A 13,777-nucleotide genomic window follows, 5' to 3' on the forward strand; every position below is an offset into this window, starting at 1 on the left:
CTTTAGATAGGATTTATTCAGCAAAATTTTGAGTTGACGTTATAAATTTTTTAGGAAGGGGTAAACAAATAAATTTTGATTACAGATTCACCATACTTACGAGAACTGTAAAATCTGTATGTCTATAGTAAAGATGTCTACTCAACACGGATTCATAAATTACAAATACAGGAGTATTTTATTTCATAAAATTGAAATAAAGTTATGTAGTATTGTAATTTTTCGAGATAACGTCATCCTTTTCGTGGTCGGGATGATTAGACAATTTTTGGTTAGCGTTTTCCATCTGTATGATATTTCTAACGTACATATAAAATTTAACGACAATCGATCCAGTAGTTTCGGAGATTATCTTTCTAATAACAATTGCCAGAGACGACAGACAAACGGAAACGGGGACCTACTTTTTCGTACTATAGGGGTCATGAAACGTCGAGGAAGTAGCGATTCGTCGGAAGGGCCTTGGTCTACGCCCAGGAAGTAAAAATGAAAAATCACTGGGGATGATAAACAATTGCATCTAAGCTTGGTGCGGCAAAGTATCATTTCGGGCACTAGTTGCATAAAAATTATTACTATGATTCACGAGTATGGTAAATTAGTGAAAATGTGATATGTAATAGTACTTTTACAAACTAAAAATGATTTTTTTAGAAATAAGCAGTACTGATGAAGCAGTGATAAGAACATCCAGTTGGGTATGAGACCTTGTATATTTTAATTTCTTGATCTTTGAGTGGTATGAACTTTTCGACTTCTTATTCCGTATTGTTAAAGGAGCCAAGGACAATGGAATATTTGTAAAGTTACTGCGTTCAGAATGGTTTTTTAAAATCTTTTTTTGTCTGTTGAATTTCCTGTAAGCCGTACTCATGAAATACAAAACTGTATATATTGATTTTAAACCGCAATAGATAACTACAAGATAAAAACATAATTGGCTAGATATCCATAAGGGAAATATAAACCATTATCTTACTTTTGTTTATTAGGATTACAAAAAATTTTGTGGTGACGTCTTCAATTTCCGCATATCTATGGAGCTTATGATGTATTAATTATTATCGGTTAACCACACACGAAGTCTTTCTATAGTACAATACTTTTTATAGAATTCTTTATTGGTGTTTTTTGATGTCGAATGTGATTAGGGAAAAACCGAACAGTGTTATTTTTGTGGCTTTTGAAAAATAAACTGTCGGTTTTAATAATCGCAAGCAAAATATCACCATAATCTTTATTCATTAAATCGTCAACCATTATTTATGACAATCGCATCAATCTTTGTGTAAACGGAGTTGATATTAAAGTTAAACGAATAGCAGTGCGGTAGCAAATATGGCAAATTCAACTTGAACTTGAACCATTTGTTTCTTTAATAACTCTTGTAGTATTTATGTGATTTTAAAGAAGCATACATAACTTCGCTCAGAAATTACTGTCATCAGTTGACATTTCTTTTTTGTTCCGTTGTGATGGATCTCTTGGAAGTACTCGTTGAGTACTCTGACAACACAATATTACTATTCCAGCATTCGACGCTCCATCTGAGGACGTGTACATGTTATAGCACAGGGTGGGTGAGTCATTAAGCGTAATAATTTTATTTTCATTTAATATTAATAAGTTGAACAAAAAGCAACAAAAACAGTATTTTGTCAACAAACATAACAACGTTAATGCCATCCATGGCCGCCGCCTCCATGGCCGCCGCCCCCATGGCCGCCGCCGCCGCCACCTCCACCGCTACTGTGTCCCTTTTTGTAACCCCACTTTTTGTGCCCCTCGTGTCCGCCCTTTTTCCCGTATTTGGAACCATGGTGGTAGTGATCATCGTGTCCACCGGCATGTTTGTGGCCTTTATCTTCATGATGATGGGATCCGTGCTCGTGATGTCCCTTTTTACCGTAGTGGTCTTCATGATGTCCTCCCTTTTTGTGTCCACCTTTTTTGTGACCGCCCTTCTTGTATCCATCGTGATGGTGGTACCCTCCGTGTTTCTCGTGATGACCGGAGTCGTGGTCTTCATCGTAGAAGTGTTTCTCCTTTTTGTACTCATCTTTTTTGTGGACGTCGTGTCCTCCTTTGGTGCTGTGTCCCTTTTTGTAGGAACCCTTTTCTCCGTATTTGTGGCCTTTCTCGCCCTTTTCTCCCTTGTGGTGTTCACCATGGTAACCGTCCTTATGGTGGTGGCCCTTCTTGTGTCCCCCATGTTCTTCGTAGTGTTTGTTGTGGCCTTCCTTGTCGTGGTGGCCCTTGTGTCCTTTTTCGTGGTGGTGGTGGCCTTTGTATCCTTTATCGCCCTTTTCCCCGTGGCCGCTATGATGATCAGCATGATGCTCTTTACCTCCTCCTTTCTTCCAGTGGTGACCGTGTCCGTGGGACGCCGCAGCTTCTAAATCGGCAACGGCAACATCCCTTTTTTGCCTGGAGATTTCTCGCGATGATGTCAAACATATTCCAATGGTCACTATCAACCCCAGGACACACAGTCCCCGATACGATAACATTTTATTGAGCTCGCTCTACACCTGGAGGACCAAATCGAGACTGATTGTTCGAGTTCAATAATCCCCTATTTATACGATTTTTCTGCAAGAGCTTTGTTTTTCGATTTAAGTGAAAATAGGAGTGTAAAGAGGGTATTGAGGTGTGACGTCGATTTTATTATTATTGACAAATGTTCGTTCCATTGCATCTTGCGGTTCAGACTTTCTCTTTCTTGCTGTTTTTACGAATGATGTAATAGCAATGACAACACTTTTGGACCTATTGTCTACCACTGCGGTCGAGTTATCATGTATGTTTTTGTCAATGATTGACGATTGTGTATTTTACACAATTTTGTCGGTTCGATCTCGCCACCGAATTATTATATAATAGGAATTTCAACAAAATCGATCTTCCATAGTTTAACAAGCGCAAAATAGTTGCTTGGTCCATTAAAGTAAGGCTATTGTAATGTTAAAGCAACGTCAATACTTTTCAGTCAATGAAGAATTGTTTAACAGATAGTAAGTTCTTTATAGCATAAGTGTAGTACGGGTGAGAAGCAGTTAAATTTTATTTATATTTGTAGTAACCCAAATTCTATTAGGTTTTTTGTTAATTACAAACCTGAATAAAATTGACGTACAAGCGGTCATTATAAATTTTCAGGACACGAACTTAGAGCTAAAGAGTGAAAACTTGTTTCAGCATTAATATTATATGTACCTAAAGATGACTGAAAAAATATTATCAATGAAACATGTCTTCAAAAATTGTCCAAAAGTTTTGACAATGGTGATTACTACAACTCGCACATTTTGATCATACCCCAATGGTGAGTTTATTTATAAATAATAAATTTATAGACATACAAAAATATATTGCGTAGTCAACACAATTTTATAATTATGTTATGGTCATCCTTAGATATGAAGTCGCATGTTTGTGTTATCTTCATGTCATGATTTAAACTTTATTTCACAGTTATTGTGACTAAATAGAGGCATGGGATGTCAGTCAAGGATAACTCAACAACATTTTTCTTAATTAGAAGTATGTCACGTTTAAAAAAGACATGAAGTAATATAATATAACTACGTTACTACTACAAGGAAAGGTTGGTAAAATAAAAGAAGTAAACTAAGTGACAAAAAAGTAACAGAATTAATGCAAGTTGTAATAGACTGTAAGTTGGTTTTTACTCCTTTTTATTTAAATATTTAGAGTTCATTTACGCTGATCAGCTATAGCAAACTTATTATATATAGATCGCTTTTTGTCTTCAGTTTGTGCTAACTGCTAAACCAAGCATGCAGCCCAGGTATCGCTTGAAGAAGGATGTACCACAATATCGAATAATAGACGATTGTCGTCATTCATATTTTATCGTTAATTACTGGAGGTTCACGTACACAACAATGGCTACAAGCCGCATTAGTGAAGCAATTAGATATGCTGAGGCTTTTTTAGGATTAGCTAATGGCCCAGGAACTTGAATTATCATCGATTTGTTACGTTTTATACCAGTTTTAATGGAACGATCTCCTTCACTGACCAATTTCATCCGAGACAGTTTGTTGCACAATTCCGGATTAAAGAGCATGTTTTTTTGACCAACTGTATACGACTTTAAACAAATCTAATTATAGCGCGGGTATGTAAACAGAATGTAAAAGCCACTTTTGATACTTTAGAATACCAATTAACATATTATTGAGAAGGAATGTTAAAAGATAAAGATAAATTTTACAAGTCGGGAGTTTATGCAAGGCATGCAAAGTCAAGGTTATAAATTAATCCGTTAATTCGGAATATGAGTCCACAGTTCAAATTGTTTTATTCCTTTTGGATCAATAAAATTCTCGTCTTTCGCCTCCTACTTAAGCAGCGGAAATACGTACAACAGTATCATTTTGATGTATGTTTATATTTTTCTAAGTGTGTTATTTGATGTTATTGGCGCACAGCGCATGTAAAACATACTCGAAATTGCGTACAGTTATATATAGCTCCGGTTGGGGTTTCTTTGATCAACGTTAAGAAAATAAAATCACATCGTATAATTCCAGTCTTATTTATTTTTTATTCTCAGTAAAAAAGTAATGATAGCCTTTATTTAATTATGAGGTTTTAATTATTTTCTTCTAAAAGGTATAAATTATGTGCGAGAATGCGGAAACAGTAAATTACCAAAATTACAACAGTGAAATAACTGCCAAGTTTTTCGTCAATAAAATGTAATTTATAATTTAATTAAGAAAGTGATAATTTCAGACCTGTTTATTTATGAGTGACGTTTTTATTTAGCATTAATACCGTTAGTTGTCGCCGATGGATGGTTTAAAATTTAAAATTCGCAGTTTCGGAATTTTCGGAAACAAATAACCACAATTTTGGACGATGTTTGAGACTGGTGGCGAATTGGTCTAATCTGCTTTGCATTAACTTATTTATAATAGTCAAAAAAAACATAACATAATTATCAAATTAGCTGATGATTTCTAACGACTTAAGATATATTACTTTAATAAACAGGAGTATGATTTTAAATGATCTAGCAGATGTTAATAATTCATTTTTGTTAACTTAATTTAGAATTGTAATATCCCATCGTAAACAGATAATATTTATTTTCTAGATTTAGTTCATTTTTCTCATCAAGCTTAAATAAAAATGAAAATCTGGTCACAATTATTACTTAGGGTTTTTTTGCACATGATCTGGGTAGACACTTGTTTCAAATTTAATTTCAAATATTTTAAGCATTTCTGAAAGGTCTATAAAACGAACCAGGTTATGGATTTGCCGAGGGCCACTTCATGTGTATGTGGGGTTCTGACATCTTTGAATACATGAAACCAACATTTCAAAATGAATTGTTTCTAAAAAAAGTTTCAGAAAAGCGTCTATTGTAAAAATAAGTAGTTGTTTGTATTGATGAGGCTGATACGTGTTTAAACTCCATATTAATTTTAATAATAATGAAAAAACTTTCAGAGTTTAAATAATATGTTTGTAGTCACTGCTACACTGCCTGAAGACGGTACTGTGTACCGAAACACGTGTAGCAGTGACTACAAATATATTATTTAAACTCTGAAAGTTTTTTCATTATTATTAAAAAAAAAAAAAAAGTAGTTGTAACTTTTTTCTGCTTTGTTCACTATTTTTAGGAACAGTTTATTTTATAATGTTGGTAGCATGGTTTTTTTCCGGAACGTCACATATAAGTCAAGTATCTCTCAAATTCATAACTTAGTTCGTTTCGAAGTCATTTCACAAATGACTAAATTATTTGAAATTGAATTACAGACATGTCGAATATCATTTGACAACATGCTGCCTACCAAGATCATGTGTGAAAACCCTAAGTAATGATCGTGACTAGATTTTCCATTTGTTTTAATAAGATAATAGGCAAAGTGGAAAATATAATATTGTTACGTTGATCGGTGAATAAAAATCGGCGTGGGTTAAACTCAACAATTTATTTCTTAATAACTCGTTGTGTTTTCTCGACACTCGTTGGACTCGATTCGACTGAATAATCCTCGTTCCAGAAGGTGGCCTTTATTTAAACCCACACTTGCTTCTAGATGTGAGGCAATCGGGATCTTTCTGGATTGCCGTTCGCGACTTCCGCGACAGACTTTTCTTTAGCGATCCGCCGCTCGATCGCTGTCATTGACGATGAGTCATCATCGGCGTACAGATCAGAAAGTTCTCGAGGCCCATAGGCGTCGTACCGAGGCGGCGTAGGGGTTTATTTCGTAACTGTATGTTACACTCGTTTTATAATGCACTATTAAATGTTGGTAGTTATACTTCATATAAAATGTTGACGTTGTAAATTGTCTTTATTAAATCCTTAGCAACCCTAATAAATAAGTGTTTATTAACCAGTGAATTGCGAAATTTTTTATTCAGTTTTAGGTTTTTAAATCACTCACAGAAAAATAAAAACAGATGCGAGGACTTAACGCCTTGCTTATCAAATTTTTATTAATTTTTTAGCAGTTTTCATAGAATACACTTTGTATACAATTTTCACTGAAAGGTTTCTGCGACAATAAATCGTGTCCGCCGTAAACTTGATTCGTTAGATTCAATTTCTGCAAAATTAAATTTCTAATTCATTAAGGTATTATTTCGTCAAAACTGAATAAAATATTGTGGACAACCACGCAAGTTAAGCAGATTATTAACTTGAAGAACTTGTCTACTAGTCCTGCGGGCTCTTGAGCTAGACTTCTTCACGATGAATAAAAATATGCTTAACCCGCTTGATGCATAAATATTAACTAAGTATAAAATATGTTTATAGTTTTGTGTGTAAATACTGGGGTTATATTTCTTGATCTTTCACACTTTTGGCGCGCCTTGGATATCAATATGTAGATGTTTTATTAATTTAGCCCATAAAAATTTCTTAAATACCAGTTTTAAATCTATTTCAATCTATTCCATTCTATTCCACTCTGTTATCTCTACTTCCTAAAATGACTTTTTTAACTAAAATTTTACAATTTAAACTTATATTTGTTATAAAAACGAACTGAAAGTATTTACTTAGATACATCTTTTTTTTCTATACTCCATATTTTGACTCTAAAATCATTTTCTCTAAAAGTGTTTGTCAGGTGGTAAGTGTTAACGAAAAAACACGGTCATTTCTATAACTACTTTTTTCGATCTATTTAGGCCGAAAATAAGCTTAAGTTTCATGTGCAAGTAAGGTCACTTTTTTCGTAATCGATTTAAAACTACAAATGTTTGCTTTTCCAGAAAATTTGCACTATTTTCTTTAACCCCACCCGAGTCTATTTGCTTAAGCTCGGGAATTAGGTAAAAATAAAAATACATCAAACTACGCTAACTATCAAAGCATTATACTTTTGAACGAAAAATTAAACTTCAATACGTTTAAAGTAAAATCATAATAATCGTAGTCGAGGCCGCCGACCGACACTTTACTTAGGTTTCCCGTTTCCCGTTTCCGTCTGGCTGTCTGTCCGTCTGTATGTCTCTCCGTCTGTCTGTCTGTCCACCTGTCTGCCGTCCTGGATTTTGATTAGACAGATAATCTCCGAAAGTACTCGGCCGATTTTGTATTTATATTAGGAATATTATGTAGATGGTAAAACGCTGACCAAAACTTGTCTAATCATCAGTAAGTAGGTTTTAAATAGTATAAAATAACATAGTCCTACACATATAGTTTATAATGCCGTATTGAGCTTTTATCCGACACGTCCAGATTTTTGGAAAAAAAAAATCAAAATTGTAAAACAACATTTTGCAATTTAATTTTTAATCTGTTAAACCGAATGCTTTGAAATCTTGCAGATATTGACAGTAAAGTTATGGTAAGCACGGTAAATTTTTGATATTTGCGTATCCCCTCCAAAAAGTTGATGATGTCACCCCAAAATATTGCTGAGTAAATCCTATCTTAAATGTGCAAAATATGATGAGTCTATACTTGTACTGCATTAATATTTTTTAGATTTGCTCAAAAAAAAATCACTGAGTCAATATTTATTTTATTGAATTCTTAAATCAGGAATTGCAAAACTGAATAATTTGAAATCTCGTAGACGTTTTACAGTTATTGTAAGCATGATAAATTAATAATCAAAATATATTCTGTTTATCTCCCCCAAAAAATTGAGGACGTCATCTGAAAATTTTGTCGAATAAATTCAGCTCAAAGTGTGCAAAATATAATGAGTTTTTACTTGTGATTTATCATTGCATTCATATTTTTTAGATTTGCTTATACGGCTGGCTCAAAAAATTAATGGATGAGTCAATTTATTTCATTGATTAAGTTACGAACGCGCACTCCAGAAAATATTTTGAATACAATATTGTTATTTTTAGTATTACACTACACTTTGTTTCATTGTACTTCAGGAGGGAGGAAAGTTCTGTCGAAACAACTTTCGACCAATTTTTTTATCAGATTTTAGCAACATTTACAATTATATTGTTATTTCAGACTAGAAAGACGTAATTAAGTTTGTCTTTATAACGTTGATACTAAGTTAAATTTTATTGAGTTTAATAACTGCAGAAGTTCCTTTGCTGAAGGATTTTCAATTTCCAAATCACTACCCACACCTTGGCATTCTGCATCTATATTGCAAGAAGTTCGCATTGAAAGGAATGCTGTAAATCACTCGTTATAAGATAATATTTATATATAACTATAAAACGCGCGCTTCGAATTTATCAACCACCATTGTATAACTAAACCACGGTAATTTTTTTAATGATTTTTAAATCACAAGAGACAAGTGATTACACTCTAAACTCTGGGCATCTTCAATTATTATAAATTTCTCAGTCACTTTCACAAATGTAATGCAAATGCAATAAAAATAATAATGCTAATGCCTCAGAAGAATTTCATATATTATAAGAAGTAAGTAGATAGATTGATTTAATTTAGAAAAGATAATAAAAATGTCAACGTGGGCAACATCCACTCCATTAAAAGCATATTTTTAGAATACCAATACTGCTGTTATGACAGAAACAAATTGTTGCGGAATTTTTAACATATGTTTAGCAATAAATTTTATTTTATAACTTATAACACAAAATGTGTTTTATAAAAGCAGCTTCTCTTCACAAAAAATAATCCCATTACTTTTTCATGTTTTTATATATTTAAGTGAAATTTTCTATTCGACACTCCATGTCTATTTTTTTTTATTTGTGCTGATCTGATAAACTATTGTTTCATATTTTCACACGATCACGTCAATCCCGTTATTGAAAGTAGAGAGTAGTTGATTGAGATTCACGAATCTATAACCCTGTTTAATTAGTAAAACTGTTCTGCATTCTGCGTCGCACCACAGTAACTTCAGCATCTGTTTATTTTGTCGATAAACGTACTTCTGCGTTGACGTACATTGCAGTTTTTAATTTTCGCGTGCCGTAAAAGTGTCTTATATTTCCGCCTTTTTATACGGTTGTAGCTTGTTATAAAATCAGGATGATTTCAAACCATAAACGTTGCGGTACGTCAATGGAATTCGGTGTCGGTAGTAAAAATTAAAAAATAATTGACGTTAATTCGCTCGTTGCTTTTTAGGTTAATTTAGATTCAAAATTAATCGACAATAACTATGAACGTTAATTTCTTTCACATAAAAAATGCCAAGAGTCTGACGAGGTTCATGTGCCAATGACCGGTCGACCCAAGTGAAACAGGGGCGCCGGTGAGATATATTTTTAAGAATGATTATGTTAATATGTGGTGTCGTAAATGACAAATAATAAAAATCGCTGAAAGAGGAAATTACCGCGCTGATTTGCGAAGTACCGATTTTCGGGGAAACTAAATTGAGAAAATGAATGGGAAATGCTGCTGATAAACTGGGAGTTTCGACAACAAGATTACGTAACAGTTTGGAGCTTCCCATACGACAACATCTTGAAAAATATCTAAAAATTAATACGTCATAAAATTGTACACTGTAATATTGTATGATAAGTTTGTCGCTTTTCAGAATATTTAGGTAATAGGTATAACGAAAAAAAGTTCTTTTACTTAGAATGAACGGTAGCGATGAATTTCATACAGACTACACTGACTCTCTTGATATAATACAGTATATAGAAAAAAACTTATTTTGAAATCAATAAACAATTGTAGCAAGTTTTGGTAGTAACTTTTGAAATTTTACTGTTACGAAGACTACAAAATCGAGTAGCTTTGCTAAAAGTTCAGTTAAAACCTAGTGCTTACTTTGACCTGGTATGTAGCTTATATTTGCAATAGGGGAAAATCTTAATTTTTTTTTCGAATTTTGATAATATTCCTTTTTCTAGAAATCGAATAGAAAATTTGAAATTTATTTCTCTGATATCAGGTATCATGTGTGTGTCGACTGTGTCATGTATCTAAATTTGGTATTTGAGTAGGTTTTATCCTTAAGTAAACTGCTAGTTTATGTACCCTCTCTTTAACTTTTATTTGAGACGCATAATCTTTGTTCTGTGTATCAAGGAAATTCAGTGCAGATAGTTACCACGAACTAAAGTCGAAGGTAAAAACCCTGTACCTCTAGCTCATAAAATTCTAGGTACTTCCAAAATTTCCAACAATGCAGAAGCAGTAACATGGGGCGTTAAACGTTTGTGTAAATACTATGATAATGTAACAATACACTTACATGTTAAAGTATGGTTAGGATGTTTGAATACTGATTTTTTTTTAATTAATAATATAGTAACCACATTACATACCTACGTTATTTAAAAGGTTGACAGATTGATGATAGAATAACGAAGAAATTAATTAATTGTCGACGAATTTAAGAGAAAGTATGTAGAAAAGTTTCATAAGTGTTGACCCCAACCTCAACAAAGTCCATAGTCTTATTTCATCGGCTGTATAATAATTTAATAATATACTACTCGAAATTTCACTTCGTCTATTCTACATATTTTCGAAACAAGTTTAAATTGCTTGCTTGTACTTTTCCGAAAAGTCTGTCAAGGAAGTGTGTTATTTTTCAGTCTGTGAATATTTACTTTGCATTAACTATACGATCTTTCGTTACATTTCAAAGTTGCACTGCAAACTTGTTCATCTCGGATTCAGCTTGTAAAAGTTCCTATTTTTACTTTTATTACTCTGTACCTCTAGCCCGCATCGGTTTTCGATACGTCTTAAACGGCCAGAAACCAAAAATTGCCGGACTAGTCCGGCAAAAATATAGGAATTTTTTGATTTTATGAGTATTGATACTAGTTGGTGTTATTGGTTCTCAATTTGTTACAAACAAAGTTTTGAACAAGTATACCCAATTTAAGGTAACTGCTAAAATATGTATACTATATAATTCGCTTGTATTCGTAAAAGCCTAGTTTCTGGCCTTGTGATACAAGAATGAGCTCTTAAACAATATAAAATCTCTTTTTTTATTATTAAAAATCAGAAGCAAGAAGTTTTAGAAAGAAAAAAGAAACATGATAATCAATTTGTAAAATAAAATAAGCCATAGAACACAAACTTATTTTTCTCTTTCTTGTTGGGCTGGAGCTGCTGAAGCGAGGAAAGTTTACTAAAAACATTTCTGTACATATTTGTTTTATTATTATGATTGATAAAAATACAAACCCAACTAGATTTTAGTGTATAAGTTTCCTTTTTACTTCCCGAGGGTAAGCAAAGGAAGTATTGTAATCGAGTCCGTCGGCCGACTCTCTACTTTTACGTTTTCTCGATCTTTCATGACCCCTAGAAGACGAAGAAATAGGTCTCCCATTTCCGTCTGTCTGTCCGTCTGTCCGTCTGTCCGTCTGTCCGTCTGTCCGTCCGTCTGTCCGTCTGTCCGTCTGTCCGTCCGTCTGTCCGTCTGTCCGTCCGTCTGTCCGTCTGTTGTCCCGGATTTTTATTAGACAGATAATCTCCGAAAGTACTCGACCGATTGTTGTGAAATTTTGTACTTATATTAAGAATATCATGTAGATGGTAAAACGCTAACCAAAATTTGTCTAATCATCCCCACCACTAATGCGATGACGTCACTTCAAAATTGTACATAGTAAATGGGTTTTCAATTGTATAAAATAACATAGTCCTACACATGTAGTTTACAACTCTGAAGCGACTTTTCACCCGAAACGTCCAGATTTTTGGAAAAAAAAATCAAAATTATAAAACAACATTTTGAAATTTAATTTTTAATCTGCTAACCAGAATGCTTTGAAATGTTGCAGATGTTTTAAGGCTATAAAGAGCATCATAAATCTTTAGTCAAAAAATATTTGCTTATCCCCTCCAAAAACTTGATGACGTCAGCTCAAAAGTTTGTGGAATAAATCATATCTAAAATGTACAAAATATGATGAGTCTGTACTTGTGATCTATCACTCCATTAATATTTTTTGGATTTGCATATACAGGGTGACTCAAAAAAATTAATGAATGCGTAAATATATTTTACTGATTTACTCAGAAACTACAAAACCGAATGCTTTGAAATCTTGCAGATGTTTTAAGGTTATAAAGAGCATAATAAATGTTTAGTCAAAATATATTTGCTTATCCCCTCCAAAAAATTGATGACGTCAGCTCGAAAGTTTGCCGAATAAATCCTATCTAAACTGTAAAAATATGATGAGTCTGTACTTGTAATTTATCACTCCATTAATATTTTTTGGATTTGCATATACAGGGTGACTCAAAAAAATTAATGAATGCGTAAATATATTTTACTGATTTACTCAGAAACTACAAAACCGAATGCTTTGAAATCTTGCAGATGTTTTAAGGTTATAAAGAGCATAATAAATGTTTAGTCAAAATATATTTGCTTATCCCCTCCAAAAAATTGATGACGTCAGCTCGAAAGTTTGCCGAATAAATCCTATCTAAACTGTAAAAATATGATGAGTCTGTACTTGTAATTTATCACTCCATTCATATTTTTTGGATTTGCATATACAGGGTGACTCAAAAAAATTAATGAATGCGTAAATATATTTTATTGATTTAATCAGGAACTACAAAACCGAATGCTCTGAAATCTTGCAGATGTTTTAAGGTCATAAAGAGCATAATAAATGTTTAGTCAAAATATATTTGCTTATCCCCTCCTAAAACTTGATGACGTCAGCTCGAAAGTTTGCCGAATAAATCATATCTAAAATGTACAAAATATGATCAGTCTGTACTTGTGATCTATCACTCCATCCATATTGTTTGGATTTGCAAATACAGGGTGATTCAAAAAAATTAATGAAAGCGTAAATTTATTTTACTGATTTACTCAGGAACTACAAAACCGAATGCTTTGAAATCTTGAAGATGTTTTAAGGTTATAAAGAGCATAATAAGTGTTTAGTCAAAATACATTTGCTTATCCCCTCCAAAAAATTGATGACGTCAGCTCAAAAGTTTGCCGAATAAATCCTATCTAAACTGTACAAAATATGATGAGTCTGTACTTGTAATTTATCACTCCATTCATATTTTTAGGATTTGCATATACAGGGTGACTCAAAAAAATTAATGAATGCGTAAATTAATTTTATTGATTTACTCAGGAACTATAAAACCGAATTCTTTGAAATCCATTGCGAAAAAAAAACATAATAGGCATGCAGTCGTCACGTTTCCGACAGCGAGGGAAGTACTGTCTAAACTCTTTAGACCAATTTTTTGGTGGCTGTATGCATCAGACAGAATTAAGTGTGGTTTTGAAACAAAATAGACCAAAAATCTTGCGAAAAAGACGGGAAATACTTCATGATATGAGCTTGC

The 13,777-nt window shown here is 33.0% G+C and overlaps 2 protein-coding genes and 1 long non-coding RNA gene across 8 annotated transcripts in view; 1 reads left to right on the forward strand and 2 right to left on the reverse strand.

Moving 5' to 3' along the window:
- Ip3k2 (Inositol 1,4,5-triphosphate kinase 2) overlaps positions 1 to 13,777 on the forward strand; it is a 94,748-nt gene that overhangs the window by 64,205 nt on the left and 16,766 nt on the right. The window lies entirely within an intron of this gene.
- The window catches only part of LOC135130197 (uncharacterized), a 67,950-nt gene that overhangs the window by 46,040 nt on the left and 8,133 nt on the right, over positions 1 to 13,777 (reverse strand). The gene's annotated exons all lie outside the window — the stretch shown is intronic.
- Positions 1,599 to 2,559, reverse strand: LOC135130185 (histidine-rich glycoprotein-like). The gene has a single exon (XM_064057545.1). It carries the CDS (start codon positions 2,508 to 2,510, stop codon positions 1,677 to 1,679), a length of 834 nt encoding a protein of 277 aa, XP_063913615.1. The 5' UTR covers positions 2,511 to 2,559; the 3' UTR covers positions 1,599 to 1,676.

Source organism: Zophobas morio, unplaced genomic scaffold (genome assembly GCF_036711695.1).
Source record: "Zophobas morio isolate AGI-343-1 ecotype UQ-CSIRO unplaced genomic scaffold, CSIRO_AGI_Zmor_V1 ptg000002l, whole genome shotgun sequence".
In the NCBI taxonomy this organism is placed as follows: domain Eukaryota; kingdom Metazoa; phylum Arthropoda; class Insecta; order Coleoptera; family Tenebrionidae; genus Zophobas; species Zophobas morio.

Coding starts and splice junctions, on each gene's coding strand:
- LOC135130185 (XM_064057545.1), bottom strand. CDS start 2,510: ATGTTATCGTATCGGGGACTGTGTGTCCTGGGGTTGATAGTGACCATT.